This window comes from Camelus bactrianus, chromosome 13 (assembly GCF_048773025.1).
Source record: "Camelus bactrianus isolate YW-2024 breed Bactrian camel chromosome 13, ASM4877302v1, whole genome shotgun sequence".
Lineage (NCBI taxonomy): Eukaryota > Metazoa > Chordata > Mammalia > Artiodactyla > Camelidae > Camelus > Camelus bactrianus.
Genome location: NC_133551.1, coordinates 56,797,436 through 56,820,862, shown reverse-complemented (window position 1 = coordinate 56,820,862; position 23,427 = coordinate 56,797,436). Strand labels below are relative to the sequence as shown.

The window sequence follows — 23,427 nt, the reverse complement described above, 5'->3', positions numbered from 1 at the left end:
GAAAAGCAAACAAAATAGGAATATAATTAGAATTTGATATTAATTCAGTTTATTGTACATTGATAGCTTAATCTTTCTTACTTCAAATTTGGCCTTTTGCATATCAGCTTCAACTTGGGAAATCCCTAATTATTTTTCAAATAAATACTTGTCTTCATAAACCTCAATTCTAAGCTAATTTCTTAATACTGTGCCTTAACTGCTGTTCGGGCAACCCTCTGTTTAGTATATAGCTGATGCCTGAATAACCCCCCCACATTGTGTAACGAGTACCCCCTTTCTATGGGCTCCATGCCAGCTATTGCTCTTCCCTTGTTGATACCACTTTTCTGGCATTTGTTGTTGTTGTTGTTGTTGTCGTCGTCATAGTCGTCATAGTCATCCTTGTGTGCTTATCTCCCTGTGTCAGGACTAAAAGATTTTTGAGATCACATACCATATCTTGCCTTCTTTTTTTACATTATAGATGCTTGTGGTCTAGAATTCTGGGGGGATGTTTTTGTTTAATGTGGTTATTTTCCCTTTTAGATTCTATTTTGAACTTTAGGTTTTTAACTTATTTGAAACACTGCTTTTCAACTTACAAAGTTATTTTGAGGTTAAAAGTTCTCTAATCTGCCAGCCTTATTACCCAACTACATCTCTGCTTTTTGAAAAGATTTTTGTCCTTCAAAGTATAACACTTGTGTAACAGTGCTGTTGACAGCATTTTCATCTACAAGTTACTCTCACAACTTTGTTTTATGGATAAGGTGTTTGAGGCTCAGAAATTGAAAGCCTTCACCAAATCACCAAGATAGTAAGTGGCAGAGTCAGGCCAAGGTCTGACTCCTAGGTACCTCATCATTCTGCTTTCTATAATTCTTTGACTAATCATTAACTACCTTTGTTTATATATTGCTTTGCCAGGATTTACATAATCACCAATTACATTGTTACACATTTTATAATGGTACTTGGGAGAACTCTGTAAGTGTGCTCAGTAGTCAAATGTGAATAAAAAGTGGTTTTGTCTAGTCCTTGCTTACTTGGTTTATTTCAACCAAGGACACTGGTTGGCAAGTATAAGTGGGGAGGGCGGGTCAGGAAAATGGAAACAGCTGTTGTGGTTCTGTTTTTCCTCACCAGATTAAGGGAAAGGATACGGGGAGATGATACAGTGGCGATATTTCAGAAAGGTCATCCCAATGTAAAGTTTCAAATAGTATAAGAGGGACTCTTTAGTACCTAGCACACCATGTACTTGATATTCATTAAAATAGTAACTTTGATTTTATTTATTCAGCACATTGTTTTGATAGTTTAAATGAGGCTTGAAAGCCACTTACTGAGAAATTTTGAAGTAGAGTCAGTAGTGTTCCTTACTTTCAGATAGTAATATATAATACTTCTTAGTATATAACTACCTAGAATCATTGTAGATATAGTGGAAAGAGTACCAGTATAGGGATCAGAAAAATAAGGATTCAGGTTCTGCTATTGTCAGGTCACCAAGAACAAATTAACATAGGTCATCGGAGCTTCTCTTTTCCCATGTAAAATTTTTGGAGGCAGTAACTTTTCCATACTCTGTAGTGTTGTGGTAAGAATCAAATGAAATAAGGAGTGTGAAAGCACTTTGTACTGCTAACAAGTCTCTAAATTGCTTCTAGTATTAGACTAGTTTGCTGATTGAAAATCTTGCCTGCATCATACTTGGACAGAGTAGCTCTTGCTTTGTCCTCATTTGCAGTTTATCTTATTTACAGAATTCGGAGGTTTTGGCTCAGTTAGTGGAAAAATTGAAATAGAAATCAAGATCAACCATGAAGGAGAAGTAAACAGGGCACGTTATATGCCCCAGAACCCTTGCATCATTGCAACAAAGACTCCATCCAGTGATGTTCTTGTTTTTGACTATACGAAACATCCTTCTAAACCAGGTACCTGCCCTTTTTGTGATTTATATTGATGTGTGTGGGTATTCATCCTTCTTTCTAGGTGGGAAAAAAATGTTTTACATAGAATGTGCAGTTTTAAGCATTATATATTGATCATAATGGGTCTATATTGCTTACAAAAATTAAGAGGTTTAGATCTCTTGATCAAAATTCCATTATGCTTAGTAGATCCAAAGAAGCAGTGGGCTGGATAGACTTGATGTGTCTGTTACTTTGCAGACCCTTCTGGAGAGTGCAACCCAGACTTGCGTCTCCGTGGACATCAGAAGGAAGGCTATGGGCTTTCTTGGAACCCAAATCTCAGTGGGCACTTACTTAGTGCTTCAGATGACCATGTGCGTATCCTTTCCATTTTGAAGCAAATCTGGGCTGGTTATCAGTTCTTTTTCTGGGGTGTGTGGGGAAATGAGACTCTTTCTTTTGTATAATAATTAATTTTACGTTTAAGACCATCTGCCTATGGGACATCAGTGCTGTTCCAAAGGAAGGAAAAGTTGTGGATGCGAAGACCATCTTTACAGGGCATACAGCAGTAGTAGAAGACGTCTCTTGGCATCTGCTCCATGAGTCTCTGTTTGGGTCAGTTGCTGATGATCAGAAACTTATGATGTGAGTAGAATCCATCTTTTTCTCAATATATTATCTAAGTTTTATATTTAGTTACGCATTTCAAGCTTTTTTCATATTTTTTCTTCTTACTAAAGCTGGGATACTCGTTCAAACAATACTTCGAAACCAAGCCACTCAGTTGATGCTCACACTGCTGAAGTGAACTGCCTTTCTTTCAATCCATATAGTGAGTTCATTCTTGCCACAGGATCAGCTGACAAGGTCGGTTTGATTTATTTTACAAGAAAACAGTGAATTTCTCTGCCTTTTTTTGAATACATAGCTTTTTCGTTTTAGTGTTCTCATTTTAAAAAAATATGTTCATCTACTGATCTTGCTTTCTTTTTTGTATGTAGACTGTTGCCTTGTGGGATCTGAGAAATCTGAAACTGAAGTTGCATTCCTTTGAATCACATAAGGATGAAATATTCCAGGTAAGAAATGAATGCTCCCAATTTTTTTTTTCTTTTTTAAGGAAAACCTGAGTGTGGAAGTGGGCACACTTGTGTTTAATCCCATTGCTATTTAAAAAAAAAATCTTCTATATGCCTGTGCTAATTTGTATAGGAATTGGCATTGTTTTGCCTCCATTGTGTCTGTACTTCTCAGACTGGTCATTGGTCACCTACCTTCTTGAAGTACTAAGAATTACTGCCTGATTATTTTATCAACCTCATTCCTGACACTTATCTCTTCCCTTATTTCCATTCCTTTATCTTTCATAACTTGCTATGTCAGTTTCACAGTTCATGCCTAAAGTACTGGCTCCATGTTTTCTGCCTCATCAGTTTAATTAAGCTTTCTGTGTATACTGAGCCTTCTGACTCAGTTCAAAAAATAATTGTTGAATCAATTATATGTGGAATCTGAAAAAAAAAGACAAATCAACTTATTTACAAAACAAACAGATTCACAGGCATAGAAGACAAACTGGTTATGGAGGGGAAGGAGGTGGGAAGGGATACATTGGAAGTTCGAGATTTGCAGATACTAACTAATATATATAAAATAGATAAGTTCATACCGTATAGTATAGGGAACTATATTCAATATCTTGTAGTAACTTATGGTGAAAAAGAATATGAAAACAAATGTATGTATGTTCGTGTATGACTGAAGCATTATGCTATACACCAAAAACTGACACAACATCATAAACTGACTATACCTCAATAAAATATATATATAAATTTTTTTTAATGTTGCATTATGCTCAAAGCTTCACAGCATTGTAAGCTGACTATACTTCAAAGAAAAAGGAAAAAAAGAATTGTTGCATTATGATCAAAGTTTAATGCAAGGGCACTGTGAGGAGTACATTATAGTCTGCTGTCAAAGAGCTTAAAATTCTATAATGAAGAAGAACCCATTTAAAACTGCTGTAGTAAAAGATTGTTTCATCAAATATTACATACAGAAGGGTAATCAAAAAAACTAATTTTGGTGTGTGAATGTGACATCTGAACTCGGCCCTAGGTGAGCCATACCCGTATACACTTAATCTCTTAACCTTATTTTTTTACTCTTCAGCCTACTCCAATGAATATTTTGTCTTCACTCTCTCTGTCTTTGCTTGTAATGGGGTTCTTGCTGAGAGTATCCAAATTCTTAAGTACTGGTCATGTGATTGTTGCATGTGTAGTGGCTAAATTTAATAAAATCATTGTTGTAAGGAGTCATTTTTAATCGGTCCTATGTATAATACTGAATTCGTTATAAGTACTTTATTAAATAATTGTTGTGTGTGTGTGTGAAGTTAAGTCAGCACTAGATGACATTTAGCTAGAGGCCAGATTGAGACAATAAGTATAGATGATGAAATCTTCAAAAAAATGCAAGATAAAATAGAATATAAGCTAGGGCTAATAATGGGTTAAATTGTTAAATATAATGTTAGGTATTTTCTCCTCAATTTTCTAATTGATGGCTTTTTCTTATGTATAGGTTCAGTGGTCACCTCACAATGAGACTATTTTGGCTTCTAGTGGTACCGATCGCAGGCTGAATGTCTGGGATTTAAGGTAAATCTTGTATTAATTACTCTTTGTTGAGTTATTTTCTTATACTTTCCAGAATTTGTTACTCAAGGTAAATCTGTTTTAACTTTTAAAAATCTTTTTGTGCTAGTAAAATTGGAGAGGAACAGTCTCCAGAAGATGCAGAAGATGGGCCACCAGAGTTGTTGGTATGTTACAGATATTGCGCAATACAGAAGGAGTTTGTAATTTATTGTCCTCTATCTGCTTTTCATCTTTGTTTTCCTTCCTCTTTCAGTTTATTCATGGTGGTCACACTGCCAAGATATCTGATTTCTCCTGGAATCCCAATGAACCTTGGGTGATTTGTTCTGTATCAGAAGACAATATCATGCAAGTGTGGCAAATGGTAAGTGTTTAGTTATTTGGGCAAGTTCAGATAAATGAGACCTAGTATCATTTCATATTTATATTACTTCATCAGTACAACTGGCAGCTCTGTTCATTTTACTCCCCGAGTGTGTCTTTAGTGCTTACCTGCACATTATCATTTTCAACTGCTTACTCTATCTAGTTGTCCCACTGGTATCTCAAACTCAGCTAAACAAAGCTGATCTTTTTTCTCTCCTCCCTTTCCTTACTTCCCTTTCTTTTCTCCTGACTTTTCTGTTTTCTGTACTGCTCCAGTGTTTCCCCAGCTCATCAAACTTGAAAACTCAGTAAGTTTCCCTCCATTGTCTATTCACCTCTCGGTCTGGTTTACTTATCAGATTTTATATTGTCTATCTGCACTATTTCTCCCATCTATATTCATGTTATGAATACAGACATACCCAAACTTTCCTGTTTCAACTCCACACCCTAGTTTTTTGGTCAAGTTCTCATACTGCTTCCTAGGCTGTTGTAGTAACCTCCTAATTGTTGGCTTGCCTCTTGTTTCTCTATCTTTGCAAGCATTTGAGTTCTTTAAGGAATGGTCATTCCCTTGAAATGACTTGTGAACATGCCTAGCATAGTTCCTACCACAATGTCACAGCATAATAGTACCATTTCTCCATGAAACTTGCCTTAGATTGCAGAAACATTCCCTGCCTTTATACCCCTGTTGAAGGTGATCATCCTTTGAATTTTCAGAGTACTTGGAATTTAATAAAAATAACTATAATGTCTGATAAATAGCAACATAAGAAATGGTTGCTCTCTGGATATGGGTAGTGGTGATGGTTGCACAAAGTGTGAATGGACTTAATGTCACTGAACTGCATAGTTAAATGGTTACAATGGTAACTCTTGTTATGTGTCTCTTACCACAATTTAAAAAACAGTTAACGTAAGTTTTAAATGACAGTATCCTAATAAGTCAAAAGAATTCAAAACAAACTTGTCTCAGAATTAAATAGGAAGAAAGCAGATTATAGAACAGCAGGATAGAATCCCTCATATTCAAATATGGGTATCTAGTCTTATATTTAGTTATATGTGACGACTTAATAAAAGGTTATTTGCCAAAATGTAGTTGGTATGTTTAGGAAATTCTTGATTTCTTCTTTATCTCTTTCTGTATTGTAATTTTTTATAATAAGGATGTTTCATGTGTTAACGAAAGTCTACCCTTTCCCTTGTAACGCACCCACACAATTTACATAAAAATTAAAGAGTTCTAATGGAAAGTGCAGTGGGCTACCTTGGATAGCCTATCAGTTGAAAGTATTTTAGTAGTTGTCATGGGAATGTTGTAGATTAAGCTATGTCACCTTCAAGGCCATCATCTCCAGTTTAGGTTGTTACTTTACTCAGTTTACTCAGTTGTTCTGGGTTTTTTGTTTGTTTTTTAGGAATTATTGTGGTAGAATAAGTAGTATTTGGTCTTTGTCTAGGTTCCTGGCACACAGTTCCTAAAACCCTTGGGATTTCCTGAGTGGTAGGAGTCTCTGTTGCTATTTATGAGAAGCCTCTTTTGGCCAAGCCTGAGTTTTAGGCCAGGGAGGTGACTTAGGGGCCCCCTGTAAACACTCTAGGGAAAGCTCCATAAAAAGCTTTTGATTTGATAAGCTTCTGGGTTGGTGACTATTTCCATGTCACCAGAGAGGGTGTGGAAGCTCTGTGCTCCCTCCCTCACCTTGCCCTATGCATCTCTTCCATTTGGCCATTCCTGAGTTGTAACCTTTATAATAAACCAGTAAAGCACTTTACTGGGTTCTGTGAGTCATTCCAGGAAATCAGTCCTGAGCCAGGGTTGTGGGAACCCCTCAAGTTTGGCAGAAGTGCTTGGTTATCGTGGGCACTCAGGGTTTAACACTGGCCTCTGAAGTTAGGACAGGCTTGTGGGATTGAGCCTGCTGTTCGAAAAGACATTATACATTTGTTTTCAGACTGCATCTCCTTTTTTTTGAGTTTGTTTTATGAGGGGGAGGTAATTAGGTTTGTTTATTTATTTATTTATATTTGGAGGAAGTACTGGGGATTGAACCTAGGACCTCGTACATGCTAATTATGCGCTCTACCACTTGAGCTATACCTTCCCCCGAGACTACATCTCCTAATTGTATACATTTCCCCTGTAGTCAGATTGTAAGGTAAGACTATCCATCCTCTGCAGCACCTACCCTAGTGATTTATGCATAGTAGATACTAAGAACAGTAAATTTTGCCCAAGGGAAAAGTGGTTTCTATATTTAGGATGCTTGTGGTGTGGATACTTCATCAAGTAGTAGAAGTGGAGTTTATTTTATACAAGAGCAGTTTCTCTTTTTTAAATATTTATAGATTGAGACTTGGAACAAGATTTTGCTGGGGGGCCAGGGATTCTGTCTTTTTTTTTTAATGTACAATTCAGTGATACTTAGTATAGTCACACAATTGCCCAACCATCACCAGTCAGTTACCCCCAGAAGAAACCCCATACCCAGGTAGCCATCACTCCCATTTTCCTCCAGTCCACCCAGTACTAGGCAGTCATAAAGGTACTTTCTCTGGATTTGCCTGTCTGCACGTTTAATATAAATGAAATCATACAGTATATGACTTTTATTCATTCATCAGTTGATGAACATTTGTATTATTTTTACTTTTTGACTATTCTAAATAATGTCTGGTTAAAGGCAGATGGTACCCATATTTCAGTTTTGGGGGAATATCCTAATCCAGGGGGTTGGCCTGTGGACAGCTGCGTGTTTCTATTGGTACACAGCTGTACTCATTCATTTGTAGGTTGTCTGTGGCTGCTTTCATGCAGCAACTGCAGAGTTGAATAGTTAAAACAGACGATGTGCCCCACAGTCTGTCTCCCTGGCCTCATGTATTTGAAAACTTAACTTAAAGAAACGGCCTTCAGTTTGCTCAGTATCCTTTTCTCTTTTTCTTGTTTTTGGCAGGCAGAGAACATTTATAATGATGAAGACCCCGAAGGAAGCGTGGATCCAGAAGGACAAGGGTCCTAGATAATGTCTGCACTTCTTGTGATTTTAGACTCCCCTTTTCTTCCTCTCAACCCTGAGATTGATATAACACTGGTTTTGATATAACCAGACTTTGTTTGGTTATCCCTCTGTAATAAGTTCCATCAACAATGTTATTAGCTCAAACAGAAGGTGTTTTCTAAATATTAACTGGGGGGCTTGATTCAGCAAAGCCACAGACTTATATTTAAATTTTCTTCAGGAATTTTCTAGTAACAGAGGTCAAAGGGGGAATATTGTGTGTGGTTATTTTTCTTCTTATGCTATATCCCCAAGTTTTTCAGACTCATTTAAGGAAAGGCTAGAGTGAATAAGAAATAGAGCCAAGTGAGGTAGGTGTCTGAGCCATGAAGTATAAATACTGCAAGATGTCATTTTTATTCAGGAAATAGGGAAGATTCAAGTCATATAAATTCCTACTCTAAAATCTTCACACCTAACTTTCCAGGATGCACATTTTCTTAAATAGACCAGTCCCCTCTAATTTTCTTCAGTTAAATCAAAACTGCGTGTTCTTCTTTCCCCATATATTTTTGCTTGTAGTGTATTTCTTGAGCTGTTTTCATATTCTTTCCTTTCTGTGAAATGGTTTTTTTAAAAAAAACAAACAAAAAAAACTTGGGACCACCAAGTTGTAAAGATGTATGTTTTTACCTGACAGTTATACCACAGGTAGACTGTCCAGTTAAGTTGAGAAGAGTGAATTGATAGCTTGTATTTGTTTTTAAAATTAAATTAATCCTGGATAAGAGTTGCTTTTTTTTTTTTTTTAGGAGTTAGTCCTTGACCACTAGTTCGATACCGTCTCTTATTCTGGGTGACCTGTTTCACCAGCAGGCCTGTTACTCTCCATGACTAACTGTGTAAGTGCTTATAATGGAATAAATTGCTTTTTCTACATAACCCCATGCTGATGGGTTTTATTTAGTATGTAACATCCATCAAACACCAGTCTCTGGCTTCTAGAAGAGTTGTTCAGATGACAGTTGTTTTCTATGATCTCTGACAACCAAGAGCAGAATTAAATATAATAGACCCAGAAGTATAGAAAAGAGCTTTACTCCTTCCCAGGGAAAGTGAAAGACATAAAATACTGAATCAGAGGTGCACAGATTAGTCTTTGATAAAATAACACATTTTTGAAGTCTCTCTCTAAGAACTACATGGACTTTCAAGAACATCAAAGGCAGTGTGGCAGAGAATTTAAGGCAAAGTTTAAATTTGGAAAAGGTGTTTGACCTTTTCTCAGAGAGAGGTTGAATCTCCCCAGTATGTTTTTCACTGGGGGCCTATAGTTAGAGGTTAGGAAAGTAGGCTCTTGAAAGCCAAGTGCCATAACCAGATAAAACTTCTGGTTCCTTGCCAATCACCCAGTTAAACTGAGTAGATTGCTCTCACCCCACATCATTGTCATGAGATAAGGTGTTTGGAGAAATCTGAATATCCGTAAGCTTTAAGTTCAAATCTGGATTGGTTCTTTTCTGTAAGTCAGTAGTTCTTTTAGAGTATAGTGAAAATTGACACATAATCTACATGAGTCAGCACAGACTTAAAGAAAAGTAAACTTTGTAAAGGAATTCATTTAAAGTCTTAACACTCATGGCATAAAAGTTAAAATTGTAAACCCATATACAGTTAACCCTTGAACAACGTGGGTTTGAACTGTGCAGGTCCACTTATACACAGATATTTTTCAATAGTAAATGTCACACAGTACTACACCGTCAGTGGTTGGTTGAATCCATGAATGTGGAGGAACCTCAGATAACCAAGGACCAACTAAGTTATATGCAAATTAACCCCCATGTTGTTCAAGTGTCAACTGTAATGAAAATCTGCTGTCTTTGACCCCATCTGTGTTCCTGAAGAGGTTTTTGGTTTGGGTCAATACAAGGTAAGATAACATTCTTCACAGCACTGCAAGGTGGGTGTGTCCATACATTCATCCTTTACTCAGTGCCACGTGGAGGGTTGCTTCTGGGTGATAGGCACATTTATATATTCTTCAGTCCGCTGAGATCAGTACCAGAAGCTTACAAAACAGAATCCAGCCAAGAGCTGATTGATAGTGTTCTGCCTCCAGCCAGCCCTAGAATCTTTTTAAACAGGTCAGCCAGTATTTGTAACTTCCCCAGAACTGCTTGCCAAGTCCCTGGCACTCCCTTCTCTATTTGGAAAAAAAAGTCTGTCCAAAGGATACTTAGTGATCCTTTGCTAGGAAATGTTTTTCTGTTGTTTCTCAGTTACAGATTCGGCCATAGGTTTCTAAACAGCCCCTGTAAGTTTGAGAGAAAAAAAGGATGAGTTTAAATTTTCTGCAACTTGAAATAATACAGTATAAAATTTTTAACAATGAACTTCTGAAGCTTAGTGCAGGCCATGTTGGGGAGAGATTGCTAGAGTGTGATTGACATCAAATCAGGGATGACTTTTCCCCCAGCAAGTATTTGAGTATCTCCTATGGTGGTGATGGGAGGGGCTAGCTAAAAATTTTCTCTGCCCATGTTAACTACACAGGTAGTACAAGAACTGAAATTCTGTACTTGTGATTCTTTGGATGAATCGTTGTATTTTCCCTTGTGAACTTTGATCCACACAAAGGCAATTAGCAGATCATTTTCTTCAATTACAAGTTTTTAGTAACCTCCCAAACTATCAGTTATGCCTGGATAAAACAGTAAAAGAAAATCTTAGTAAATTAGGGAAAGCATGAGTTATAATAGTTATTTGCGGGGAAGGTGTTAAAGCTCAGTGGTAGAGTGCGTGCTTTTAGCATGCACGAGGTCCTGGGTTCAGTTCCCAGTACCGCCATTAAAAATAACAGTAAAATAAACTCATTTACCTCCCCCCAAAAAATTTTTTTAAAAATAAGATTTTTTTTAATTTTTAAAGCTTTAAAAAAAATTGTTATTTGTGTCCAAGACGTAGGATTAATTAAGAAATTTAAATTTATGGACATTTATCTAGTATCCAGCTTGGACTTTTTAATCCTAAATTTATCTAAGAGAATATAGGACTTTATAAGGAATATAAAAACATAATTGGTATGTAAAGAAATTGATGGATAGATGTGTTGCTTGTTTCACAAATTAAGCAATACTGTCGTCCTTCAATCTCAACAACACCCTCTTCAGCTTTTAATGATTATTTAGCAAATTAACTTAGCCTTCTTGGCTTCCTTTGTCATAGTCTGAATTTGGTAGCATAACTGCCTTCTCTGCTATTCTAAGGAAACTTTATGAATAGCAGAGAGGGTCAGATAGGGTGAGGAAAGTAAGACTGCACAGAGCCTAGATGTTTTATCCTGTTCCAGGTTTCCTGGTGATAATTAGGGCATATTTTGAGTCCTACTAAAAGTTAAAACATTACAAATGAACCCTGAATGCCTGCAATGGGCCATTTGAAGGTATGTGTTATCCCTAATTGGGATATCCTTACTTGTCGTTAGACACATTTTTTTTTTTAAGGCATTAGTATTGTTAGGTTAGGATAGCAGCATCAATGCAAACACCACTCTTAAGCCCACAAGGATCACCTTGTGACTGTGTCTCAATTCCCCCTGCCTCAGAAGTGGGAGCGTTAGCCTGTTCCAGGCTCCTTGGTAGCATAGCCCTTTAAAAAAAGAGAGCAATTTTCCATCTGGTCATGGATGAGCACAATTTGAAAATCACTGCAAATTATTTTTTTGTTTTTCACTTTAAAGTGAAATTTCCCGTGAGGAACATCTATCTCCCCTCCCCACCATCCCTCAGCCAGTGTTGAGATTTGCGAAGCAGCAAAAACTGACTTGTAAGCTGAGAGCTCTTCAGCAAGGTTGATCCTTAGCTGCTCCATCTCTTTGTTCTTCTGTTGCTGGAGTTGCACCGCGCTTCTTAGCTGCCTCTGTCGTTCTTCCATTTCCTCTAGCTGTTCCTGCAGGAGAAGGCCAAGAACATTTCTAATCAGCCAAACAATAAAAACCTGACTTCGCCCATACTATTATAAAGCACCTTCTTACACATCATTTAATCTTCATGGCAGTGTTGAGGTTAAGAACCTGAGATTCAAAGAAACTGTTTTGACAGAGATGCTGTTTTTGAAAATGGTGACCTGAAAGGAATCTTGTCTGTTAACCACAGCTTCTTAATGTATAGAATCCTGCAAAGGGTGGACAAGTTCTTAGAGGGACTTCTTTGTTTCACAATCTTCAGAAGGTGAGGATTTTGTCTAATTGGTGAGCTGAGAATTTTCTAGATCCCTCACTCTATGTGCAAATTTAGATATTCCCATTAAGATAATGAATAGTTTTTATAGCATTCTGCAACTTAAACAATTTAAGTTGGAAAAAAAAAAGTCTTTGTGTGAGCAGTTATTGAAATATTAACTAGAATTCTAGGAGCATTGTTCAGCTAATAGAATTCCAGGTTTAGAAGATTTTTGAGTTGTTTGGTTAGAGGAAAAACAGTAAATACAGTTTCATATTTGAAGCTCCCTGAAGTCAGAAATCTTAACTTAGTATTTACTACAACTTGACATGCAAATAGATGCCTTAGTAAGGATGTTGGCTATCGTGGATGTTAATTTCCTACATCCTTTACTCATTACACATAAGGACAAGTTGTTCTAAAATGCTAAGTTGGAAGGTGAAGTTGGTATGCCCTGGAGGCCCTCAGGAGTCTTCAGGTAACTAGTTCCCATTCTGCCAAAACAGGTGGGATACATTCTGTAAACTGTCTCTGCCAAGGTTTAACGCCTGAGGCATGAAGAAAGGAAGATGTCAGCAAATCAGCCTGGTTTAGTTGCTAGCTGACGTGGATCCTCAGGAATCAGGAGGGAGTTGGGAAGGGAAGGGAGTGTTGAAGGGCATATTTTTAAGGGGCAATGACTTCAGTGCAGACTTTGAAGAATAACAACATAGGAATCCAGTTTGGATACATGCTATCATTAGAAGGATCTAAATAATTTGTTCTGAGTCGCCCTTGATATACCTGTGGCATGTCAGTCTGCAGGGTTTAATACTCTGGTTGAATCTCAACTTTTGTCAACATTGTCAAAAGTTATTTTTTTAGTGCCTAGCCATGCTTTGACACTACACAGAGATGTGGCCTTACCGTCAAAGAGCAGGTTATCTAAAGGAAAGCAACTGTATACCTCTGTGCCCCAGTTTCCCAAACCTCACAAAAGTACATGCTTGGGAAGGCAGGCTGCACATCACTGATAAACTCTTGACAAGGAGAACCTCACAGATTGAAGGAAGTATTGTTACAGTGACAGACAGTAAAGGACAATCTCCAGTCTTAATCCTATGTAGCACCGCTAGGTTAACTTTCTAGAAACTGCTTTATCATCTCAATTTCATAAATTCCACTTTCCTTAGTCCCTTAGGGCATTCAGAACCCCTCTAGTTTGACCCTTACCTCTAACTAGAACCTCCATGACTCCTATATTCACACTGTCCAGTATGGAAGTCACTAGCTACAGGTGGCTACTGAGTACTTGAAATATGGCTAGTCTGAATTGAGATGTGCTCTAAAGATGAGATACAGCAGATTTCTGAGACTTGGCACCAAAAATATGTATGTATAAAATACTAAGTATCTCAAATTTTAATGTTGATTACATGTTACAATGATAATATTTTTGACATGGGTTAAATAAAATTACTAATTTCACCTCTTCTTACATTTTTTAAATGTGGTTACAGGGAAATTTTAAGTGACATCTGTGGCTTGCATAGTACTTCTGTTGGACAGTGCTGCTCTAGTCTGACCAAGTCGGACTTCTGGGCCTTGACTCCTGCCATTTCTGTGACCTAGACAGCATCTGCTCCCTTATGTTCCAATTTATTCATGTCTAGCTCCCAACCAGACTGTAAATTCCTGGTTCTCAGTATGTCCAGCACCCTACACACAATGCTTATTGATGTGAAGCATGCAGATAGTAAGCATATTCCATCTTTAGCATTGGCACACTACCAATTTCAAACTAAAAACTATGGCAAATTCCTCACCCCATCACTGCAGTCACCAGATCCTACCCATTTTACCTCACATCTCTCATCTCTCTTAAAGTCTAAGTGGACTTTCTAGGCTCTATCAGTCCACCCTCCACATTGCCATGTAAAGAGTACATACCTATGTGCCAGGCCCCATTGGAAGTGCTGTACAAATACTAACTAGTTCATTTCTTGCAACAGCTCTATTAATCCCACTGTACATGTGAGGGAGCTGAACCACAGAGGTCAAGTAATTTGTCCAAAGGTTCCCAGTTGGTAAGTGGTAGAGCCAGGATTTGCCATTGGTTTAGAACTCATCCTCTTAATAACTGTTATATTGCCAGTAGAATCTTTAGTGGTCTTCAAACTGTTTTCCATGAAACCCCAGAAGGAGGCCATATTGGAGTGTCCTTGCTACTCTTTAGTTAGAAGTTAGCTCCACTTTTGCCTACTTTATATCTTGGCATTTATATAAGATTGTTTTGGGGAAGGGGTCTGTGGCTTTGAAGAAAACTTTTTGAAAACCACTGACCGAAAGACTACATAAAGCCCTTTACAACCTGGTCCCAATCTACCTCTCCAGCCTCATCTTTCTGCTTCTCAAATTCCTTATGATCCAGCCACACCAAGCTGTTCGCGTCCCACAACATGTCTGTGTTTTCATGCTTTTGTATAAGCTGTTCCCTCTGCCTAGAATGCCTTTCCCTTGTCTACACAGTGAATTCATTCTTTAAGGCTCAGCTCAGACATCTTGTAGTGATGAATGTGGACTTGAGAAAGATTGCACACAGTGGCATCCTTCCTCCATCACTTGCTAGCTGTGTAACCCTGGACACATGACTCACCTGTTTTCTTGTTTTTCAAATGGTGACAGTAGTTCAGACCTATCTCAGAGGTAAGAATTAAATGAATTATTACACGTGAAGAACTTCAAGTACATGCTAGGTATTGTTAATCTTATGAAATACCCTGTTTCCCCAGGCAGGGGTAATTAGACCTGCTTCATCAGTACAATGCCTTATTCCTACAACTATTACAGTATCACATTGAAGCATATTAATTATTTCATTGATTCTAAAACTCACACTCTTTAACATCTTAGCTCAGGATAGATCTTAAAATCAAGTGTCCTAGATTTTTGAAATCATTTTATCTGGTATCCTTCCTGGACTATAAACTTTTTGGGGGTGGGGACTGCCTCTCCACCCCCAACCCCCAATGCCATTTCTTATCTGTTTTGCCAGCACATAGCTCACTGCCTGGCACATAGTAAACAGACACTTAGAAAATATCTGTTGAATGAATGGATGGTGGTGATGAAAGAGGCAAAGTTTGCAATTGTAAGAATGATACCTATCCTTGAAAAGTAATCAGATGCTACATGTAACCTCTGGCAAACAGTTTAGGAAGAAGCCATTTCAGAAAGAAGAATTAGCTCCTTCAGACCTTTAGCCCTATTTTAATCATGGCATAGTGATAGAAGACACTCACCGAGATTGTTTTTCATATAATGGAAAGCTGCATAGATCATCAAATCTGAAACGAGTACAGTGATGAAAATCACGGGGGAAAATTCTGCAACTCCAGTACCATGTCAGAACACTCTAATCCAGGGAATTCCTTATTTAACAGCACCACCATCCTAGTTAGCCTTGCCTGAAATGTCAGCATCCTCTCGACTTCTCACCTGTCTCTGCCTGACTCATTCTATAGCCAAGTTCATTCTACAGTTGTTCTTACATCCTTCCCCTTCCTTTTATTCCTGCTACCGTTGTGTTCTCTTACCTACTGTAGCTTCCTAGTGTCCCTTGCCTCTGGGTACCTAGCCCATTTTACACACTGACACCAATACTGTTTCTAAAAGTAGAGACAATCATGTTAAGCCCTTGATTAAATACTGTTAACAATGCAACTTATCGCTGAATAAAGTCCAAATTCCCTAGTTTGGATTTCAAAGTCCAATGTGATCTGCCTTGACCTACCTTTACAGTTCAACTCACCTCTCAGTTTTTCACCTTTCACATGCAGCCAAGTTACTAATTATATTTTAGATCTGTTGAGTCAAATAAAATATATTAAAATTACCTTCATGTATTTCTCCTTTTTAATGTGGCTATTAGAAAATTTAAAATTATATAAGTGGCTTGCATTATATTTCTGTTGGACAACACTGTTCTAGATCTTGCCTATACTTCAATACCTAGCTCAAACAACACCATCTTCTGTGAAGGGTTCTCTGATTTAATCCATGGCTAAAATACGTCATCATCCGATAACACTCTTATCTGCACCTCTTAAATCACATGTTATTTTCTACCCTGGGTTACAGTTATTAATGGAACATCTGACTGAGTATAAGCTGCTAAGGATAGTATTTGTTTATGCAAAAATAATTAGTGCCCTAACACTAGATTGTGACCCTATAAAAAAGCAATGTGTTGGAGATGTGTTGGGTGAGTGAGGGGTGTACACATATGCCTAGTTTGAAAATATTCAATATTATGACAAAAAAAACCCACCATGGTTTTCATAATACAATCTTCAGTGAAGTGAATGCAGCTGTTTTCAAAAGAGGACACATTCCCTTAAGGATGTATCAAAATCTCTGAGAGGGCATAAGTTTTTAAGTTTATCTAAAAGAACATGTATTTCACAAGACAAATGTACTGCTCTGAAAAGCACCACACCGTAGTCTTCTCACAGCGCCTAGCAGCACTTAAGTCAGCACTTGACTGATGTGTACTCTGAGCCTGGTGGCAGAGACAAGTAAAATATACTCCCTATCTTCTGAAAGCTCACAGTCTGGGGGAGAGAGAATTGTTTATGCACCTAGTGTTTATATCCCACTAGTGTTTATATAAAAGAGATTACAACTGGCTTATCAGCAGAAGCAGCTTGAATACAAGTGAAATGGTAACAAATGCACAAAAAAGGAAAATAAGGAATAGAGCTTTATAGATTTCATCTCAGTTTTTTAAGACTGGAAGAGATCAGCAGAGATCAGCCAGGTGGGACTTGAGGGTGAACATGGGAGAGGGGAGAGCATGAATTCTACCCAGCCCCATTCCCTCCTGCTCTATATAAACCCAAGTGTGAATCACTCAGAACTGGAAAACTGTGCTGTGGAAAGAGCACTGAAATATTTGGGGCTGGTTAGACTAGAGTTCAGATTACTCCATCTCACTGAGCCTTAGTTTCCTCATCTATGAAAAATGATAATAGTTGACTTGGAGAGTTAACAAAGATCAAGTGAGATAATTGGTGCCAAAGTGCTGTGTAAACTAAGAATGCAGATAACTTTCAGCCCTAGCACAGTCAGAATGAATGGAACGGAGCATGGAGTAAAGAAGTGAGTGACTGACCCCAAAGAACAGATTGTTCTTACATATGACAGTATCCTTCAGCCCAAAGGTATTTGACGGGTCACCTGTTCCTCCCCAGGCTAAAAGACCACACTTCCTTCCATGCCCAGTGGGCCTACCCTGTACTGCTGCACCTCCTCGTCTCGTTTTTGCCTCATGAGGGTGATCTGGTCCTCCAGGTTCCTGTTTTGCAGATGGAGCTGCCTGGCCTCTGCTTGCAGGGGTCTCAGAGCCTCCTTCATCTCCTGGATCTCGGCCTGGGTCTTCTGTAGCGCTTTGGCTGCGGCTTCTTTCCTCTCAAGGAGCCGCAGCAGCTGAGGCTCATACTCCTCCTCCAGGCCCTGGCGGCTCTCTGCCATGAGGTTCTCAAACTGGGTAGAGAGCCGTCTGCTTTCCTGGAGGAAATGCCCATCCCTCTGGCTTGGAGGTGCTTCGAGTTGCTGCCGTAGCTGCTCCTTCTGCCTCTGATAGGCATCCCGGAGCTGGGCCAGTTCCTCTGAGAGCTGGGCTGCCCGTGCGGTCAGCACTTCCCGGAGCTCGGCAAACTGGGCCACATCCTGCCGTCGGCACTCCAGCTGGTACTGGTAGGCCACACATTCCTTTGTCACCTTGAACAGCTTCTGCTTGACCAGCCGGATATCCTCTCTCAGCCCATCCCTCTCCAGCTCTGCCTGGGCGTGCAGTTTGTAGGCAGCCAAGATGTCCTGGTGGACCTGCTGCACCTCCTGTAGGGCTGGTTCTCGGAGCAACACAAGCTCGTGGATGAGCTGATCCCTCTCCTCTTCCAGCTGGGCCACGGCTTGGACACATTGCTGGAAACGCCCCTCCAGCAATTCCAGGTCCTCTATGCTCAGGCTTCCCTCTGTGCTGGGACTTGGCCCAGCTCTGAGGCTCTCCTCCAGGTTAGGTTTCTCCTCGCTCTGGGCAGTCTCGCCCCCATAAATCACCTGCTCTGGGTTTGTGGTCTTTCCTGGCTCCGCAGGCTCCTCCACACACACCGTCTCCTCGGGCTTCACTGGCTCTTCCACATACAGGGCTTCATCTGGTGGCCTGGCCTCCTCAATATACAGTGTCTCCTCCGGCATCTCTGTCTCTTCCACATACAGGGCCTCATCAAGGTTACCTGGGTCTCCCAGGTAGAGAATGTCCTCTAAGTTCAAGGTCCCCTCCAAAGACAGAGTAACTTCTGGGTTCCAGACGCCCACCTCATACAGGGAGTCAGAACTCTCCTCCTGAAGAGGAGACGTAGCCTCTGCTCTTGCTTCTCTGCAAAAGAAATGACAAGGTGAAAGGGCAGTCACAGTCCCCAGATGGTTGGTGACTAGAGCCACTAGACCACAGGCCTAGATTCTATCAGTTCTCACAGCTCAGGGGACATTTGTCCGCCCCTCCCTGCCTTCGATCTGTCCCCACACAGCCCACTGCTTGGATCTCCTGACAACATCCCATGATGTCAATGTCGAGCCTTTGCCTACATACCTTCAAGGACAGGAAACTCATACCTGAGCCGCTATTTGTCACACTGTCATAAGAAACTTCTAGCATTGAGGTAAAACCTTCCCAGCAAATTTCCCCTGGACTTGATTCTTCTTTCTAGAATCAGACAAATCTAACTTCTTTTCCATGTAAGTTCTTTAGACACTTGAAGAGAGCTGATTCATCCTTCTATTATTCCATGCATGCTAGGGTTTCCGGTGCCCTCGTCATTTGGGTCACTTCTTTCTGATAGGCTCCAAATTGACAGGGTCACTATCCCTTGGGGGTGGGTAGTGGAAGCAGCATCCAGGTGTGCTCTGAGCAGTGAATTTCTGGACACACTATGCCTATTGATGCAGCCAAGATGCCCTCAGCATCAAGGGCAGCTCCATCATATTCTTGACAAGTGCTGAGTTTGGGTAAAATCCTTAAGACTTTTTCACACCAAGTGCTTTTAAACCACATCTCTTGTCCCTGGAAAACTTCATCTTGTTAGCATTGGCCCGTTCTTCTAGCCTGTCAAATGTTCCTGAATTCAGATTCTGTGACTCTAACAGATGAGCCCCTTAATCCAGCTGCCTGTGGCCTGCTAGCTTACTCACTTCCTGTTAAAGAATGCTCTCCTGCCACCCTCAAGTGGCTTTGGTCTTTCTTGTTTCAAATGCATCTTACCCCCTGTGGATCTCTGAGCAATTCTTCAAAAATATAAAATACCATGGAAATAATAATAATAAATTACACTTTGGAAGGTCTTCTATGTGCCAGGCCCTGTTCTAAATGCTTTACATATATCAATTCATTTAATCCTCATAACAATTCTATAAGGTGTTTACATTTATTATCCCCATTTTACAGGTCAGGAAACAGGTTAAAGAGATTAAGTAATTTGCAGGAAACTCATACTCAGTGTGCACCAGTTATAAAACAGACTAAACTTGAATGTAGCTTTCAATAAACTTTTTTTGATAGGAAGTATAAATGAAAAGCGCCACATAGCAAAGAATTTGATTTATTTGTCTTGAAAAGGCTTACTTGTGTCCAGGTTTTAAGCTCCATTTCTTAGCTCCAAGTTCCCAAGAGATTATTTTTATTCCAAATCGTGCGCTTGGCCCTCCTCTCTTAACACCCCAGGAATCCCCAGCTTCCCTTTTGTATCTCATAGTGGCCCTCTGAAAACCACAGTGTGGCTTCACCAGGCTCCAGACATCACTGGCCTCATTCAACCCCGGCACCTGCACCAAACCTAATGCTTGAAGACAACTCAACAATCACCTAATCCATTCACTTCACTTTACCTGAGATGGAGTGTTTTTTAAATATCTTCACCTGGTATTACTTGGCACATCAAACTCAACTGCCACCAAATTATCCTTTCCCCTGAGCTTGTCTCACCTGTATTTTCTAGCTCAGAGAAACACATCATCATATACGAGATGTGATGATGAGACGAGAAGTCTTTAAACAGCGCTTTCCCTCCCCTATACAGCCAAGTCACTGAGCACTGACCTCTATCTCAGAAAGTCCCCAGTCTCCATCCCCCTCTTCACCCCACTGCCAGGGCCCTGGTCCAAGTCATCATCTCTCATCTGCACTTTTGTACCAGCCTTCCCATGAGCCTTCTCCCCCGTCCTCCTGCTCCCAATTATTCTCTACAGAGCTGCAGCTTTCTACAACATAAAGCAAATCACGTTGCTCCACTTCACGCCTAGATAGCCAATTATTTAGCATAGATTCAAGGCCCTTAAAGATGTGGCCCCAAACGTACCTTTTCAGCCTCATCTCACATGACTCCCCACAGCCCCCCAATGCTTGACAATCCAGAACATGCATTAACTTCTTACACCTCCTACTCCTAGTCCACAATGTCTAAAGGGTCCAGCTGAGGTGGGAAAAAAAAAAAGCTCATTGAATACCACCTGGCTAGAGAACAGTCCTATACTACCTGCAAAGGTAGAGCTCCTAGTGCCAGGAAGGATGCACCTGCTTGGCCAGCCAGACCCTCCGAATCCTCCACAGTTTCTGCTTTCCCAGCCAGTCAGCCCCTACATCGTGCTCCAGCGGAGTCCTCCACCCAGGAATGATGTAATCCTGTTCAAGGCAGTATTCTAAGCATTTTACATGAATACTCATTTATATGATGTTCATCTGTTATCCCCATTTTGTAGATGAGGAAACCAAAGCACAGAGTAAAGAGCACACTGAAGTTCTACAATTCATAAGCGGTGGAGCCTGGAGAAGACTGGCAGTCTGGCCCCCAGAGCCCGAGCTCCTTTTTACCACTCTCAGGAGAGCATGAAGTCTAAAAGAGGCCAAACAAGTATAACAGAGCCTGGCCCCAGCATTTAAAATGTGTTTATATCTATTTACCTAACAAATTTCTACTCCTCCTTCAAGTCCTGCTTACACTCTACCTCCTAGTGAAGCATTTCCCAGACAACCCCATTCGATGCATTTTTGATGCAGCTCATCTTCACGCTAAGTGCTTTGTATTATAGAAGTGTGTGTCTGTCTCCCCTAAGAGTCCATTCCTAAGCACAAGTACAGTGATTCGCTCTATATCCCAGGGTGGGGCTCAATGGTAGAAGGTAGGCAGGCAGCAACTGACTGAGATCCAAGGAGGAAACTTGCCCAAGGTCAAGTGGCAAAGCTGGAAGTAGAACCCAGGTCTCCTGACTGGCAGGCAGTGCTGTTACCACACACCCTGTTGCCTCAGTCACCTCACCCACAGTGCCAGGCCTCTGCCAGGTGCTGCCCTCATACAGTGCCCTTCTCTAAGTTGCTGGGGAGAAAGCAGATTATGGAAGATGTAGGGACAAGGGAGCCAGCTCAGATGGGACCCCTGACCTCAGGTTTCCTTGGGCCCCAAGCAGACTGCCTCTGCCACTCTGTCCCTGTCCTGAGAGGATTCCAGCAGCTCTCAACCCTGTCCATCAGGGCTGTGGCTGGGAGTGTTTGTGACACTGTGCAGGCATGAATTGGTGTGTGACTTTGCATGTACCCATATGTGTGTGTGGCAGTACAGGTGAGTATACGTGCAAACTAGGCTCAGTTGTGCCCTGATGACAGTGAAGTGGTGTCAGGTGTGTGTATTTGCACCTCCACTTCTTGGGACACTGGGAAGTCCAGGGCTTCAGGCTGACCTGGGGCAGAAATGCACCATATTTGCCCCAAATTCTTCAGCCACAGGTCCCTTCCCCCTAACTAGTGGCAAGCTGACAGTGTGGATGGATGGAGAGGCCCTCCCTTCCAGGCCTCCCCGGCTAGCCATGGCCCTCCTGCTGGTCTGGGACAGTAGACCCTCCCCACATAATCCCAGGCCCCAGACCAGAGAGAACGGGCTGCCTGAACAAACTCTCAACTCCAAGCTGGCAGCCGCCCAACCTTGCACCAAGTGTCTTCCACAGGCAGATTCAGCCTTCATCTCCAGCTGCATTTGGGGTGAGGAATGAAAGAAAACGGGTAGCGTTTTTGGCCACTAGGGGCCGAATGGCATCCGAGGGTTGACGCCCATTAGTCTGAAGGGGTTAATCCTTACACCGCCTGTGGGAGGGGGAGGGGGAACTATTTAAAAAAAAAAAAAAAAACCCAGGCAAACGGTGGTGCCGGGGCCCCCAGGCAGGACTCCTCAACTCCCTTCGCGGGGTTCCTCCGCCTTGTGCCCCACCCCCGCAGGACCACTGCCCCCCGCCCGGTGAAAGACGCTCGCGGCGGGAGGGAATCCGAGCAGCACCCCCTCCCCAGGGGCGGCGACACGGGCCGGGGACCGTCCTACCTCGCGGCCTGGGCGGCGCCGTCCCCGCTGCGCCGGGGCTCCGGGCTGGCCATGGCTGAGCGACCCGGGCTCGGCGGCCGCGGTATTAATAGCAGGCCCCGCGGGCCGCCCGCGCCCGCCCGCGCCCGCCCGGCCGCCGCACTGCCAGCTGCAGCCGACACCGGATCCCGCCGGCCCCGGGCCGGGCGCGCCCACTTGGCCCGGGCTCTTGCCGCGGGAGGAGGGAGCGGGCCTCGCGGCTCGGGGTGGGGCGGGTTGGGGGAGAGGCAGCCCCTCCCGGGACCAGCCTGAGGGGGATGGAGGGGATCGACGTCTCCAAAGCCAGCTACCCTGAGGTCTTCCCGAACCTTCTTTCTCTCCACCCTTCCCTTCCAAGGGTCCTAGTTGCCGGGGGCAAGGGAGGAAGGTGGTTCTGCCGGCCCAGGAGAGCTCTTGCCCGGCCCGGCCGGGAAGAGGGCAGGGGGTAGGGTTGGGAACCTCGAGGGACCCAGCACCCTCTCAGAAGAGCATGAAGCACCCGGCCCGCCGCCCAGAGGAGTTCGGGGATGTTCGCCGCCGGCCTTCGCCCTTCAATACCCCCCGCGCCTGAGCGCTGTGCCCCGCAGCTGTTGCCTAGGGTTAGGGGAGGAGGAGTAACGCCACACCCATGCTTTTGGGGACAGTCAGGAGCCTGGGGAAGGGCGGTGGGAGGACTGCGGGGGAGGGGTCTAAGCCTCTTACGGTTGAGTCCATATTTAACACCGCTTTCCACCCCCGCCTGCGAGGTTTCCTGGGGTCTCTCCGCTTGCTCCACCTGTCACCCCCGCCTGCCCTGCTTCTGTCCACTCCAGGACATTCCCACTCCCCCAAGTCCTTAGCCC

The 23,427-nt window shown here is 41.9% G+C and overlaps 2 protein-coding genes across 7 annotated transcripts in view; one reads left to right on the top strand and one right to left on the bottom strand.

Moving 5' to 3' along the window:
• Positions 1-8,886, top strand: part of RBBP4 (RB binding protein 4, chromatin remodeling factor) — an 18,380-nt gene extending 9,494 nt beyond the window's left edge. For both annotated transcript variants that reach the window (XM_074376939.1, XM_074376940.1), the window contains exons 4-12: positions 1,749-1,922; positions 2,160-2,275; positions 2,389-2,549; positions 2,645-2,771; positions 2,906-2,983; positions 4,494-4,570; positions 4,677-4,734; positions 4,824-4,934; positions 7,900-8,886. In XM_074376939.1, coding sequence (XP_074233040.1) covers positions 1,749-1,922; positions 2,160-2,275; positions 2,389-2,549; positions 2,645-2,771; positions 2,906-2,983; positions 4,494-4,570; positions 4,677-4,734; positions 4,824-4,934; positions 7,900-7,965 — 968 coding nt within the window. In that variant the 3' untranslated portion in view covers positions 7,966-8,886. The remainder of the gene's footprint in view (positions 1-1,748; positions 1,923-2,159; positions 2,276-2,388; positions 2,550-2,644; positions 2,772-2,905; positions 2,984-4,493; positions 4,571-4,676; positions 4,735-4,823; positions 4,935-7,899) is intronic.
• SYNC (syncoilin, intermediate filament protein) lies at positions 8,695-23,427 on the bottom strand. 5 transcript variants are annotated; one of them, XM_074376935.1, is made up of 5 exons: positions 22,568-23,409; positions 17,439-18,585; positions 11,771-11,895; positions 11,519-11,595; positions 8,695-10,259 (listed from the first exon to the last, which is right to left on the bottom strand). In XM_074376935.1, the coding sequence occupies exons 1-5, from the start codon at positions 22,618-22,620 to the stop codon at positions 10,249-10,251; spliced, it is 1,413 nt and encodes a 470-aa protein (XP_074233036.1). In that variant the 5' UTR covers positions 22,621-23,409; the 3' UTR covers positions 8,695-10,248. The 5 variants fall into 5 exon arrangements, with proteins under 5 accessions (XP_074233036.1, XP_074233034.1, XP_074233037.1 ...); XM_074376933.1 differs by having other exon boundaries at positions 11,519-11,895; positions 22,568-23,427; XM_074376936.1 differs by lacking the exon at positions 11,519-11,595 and having other exon boundaries at positions 22,568-23,398.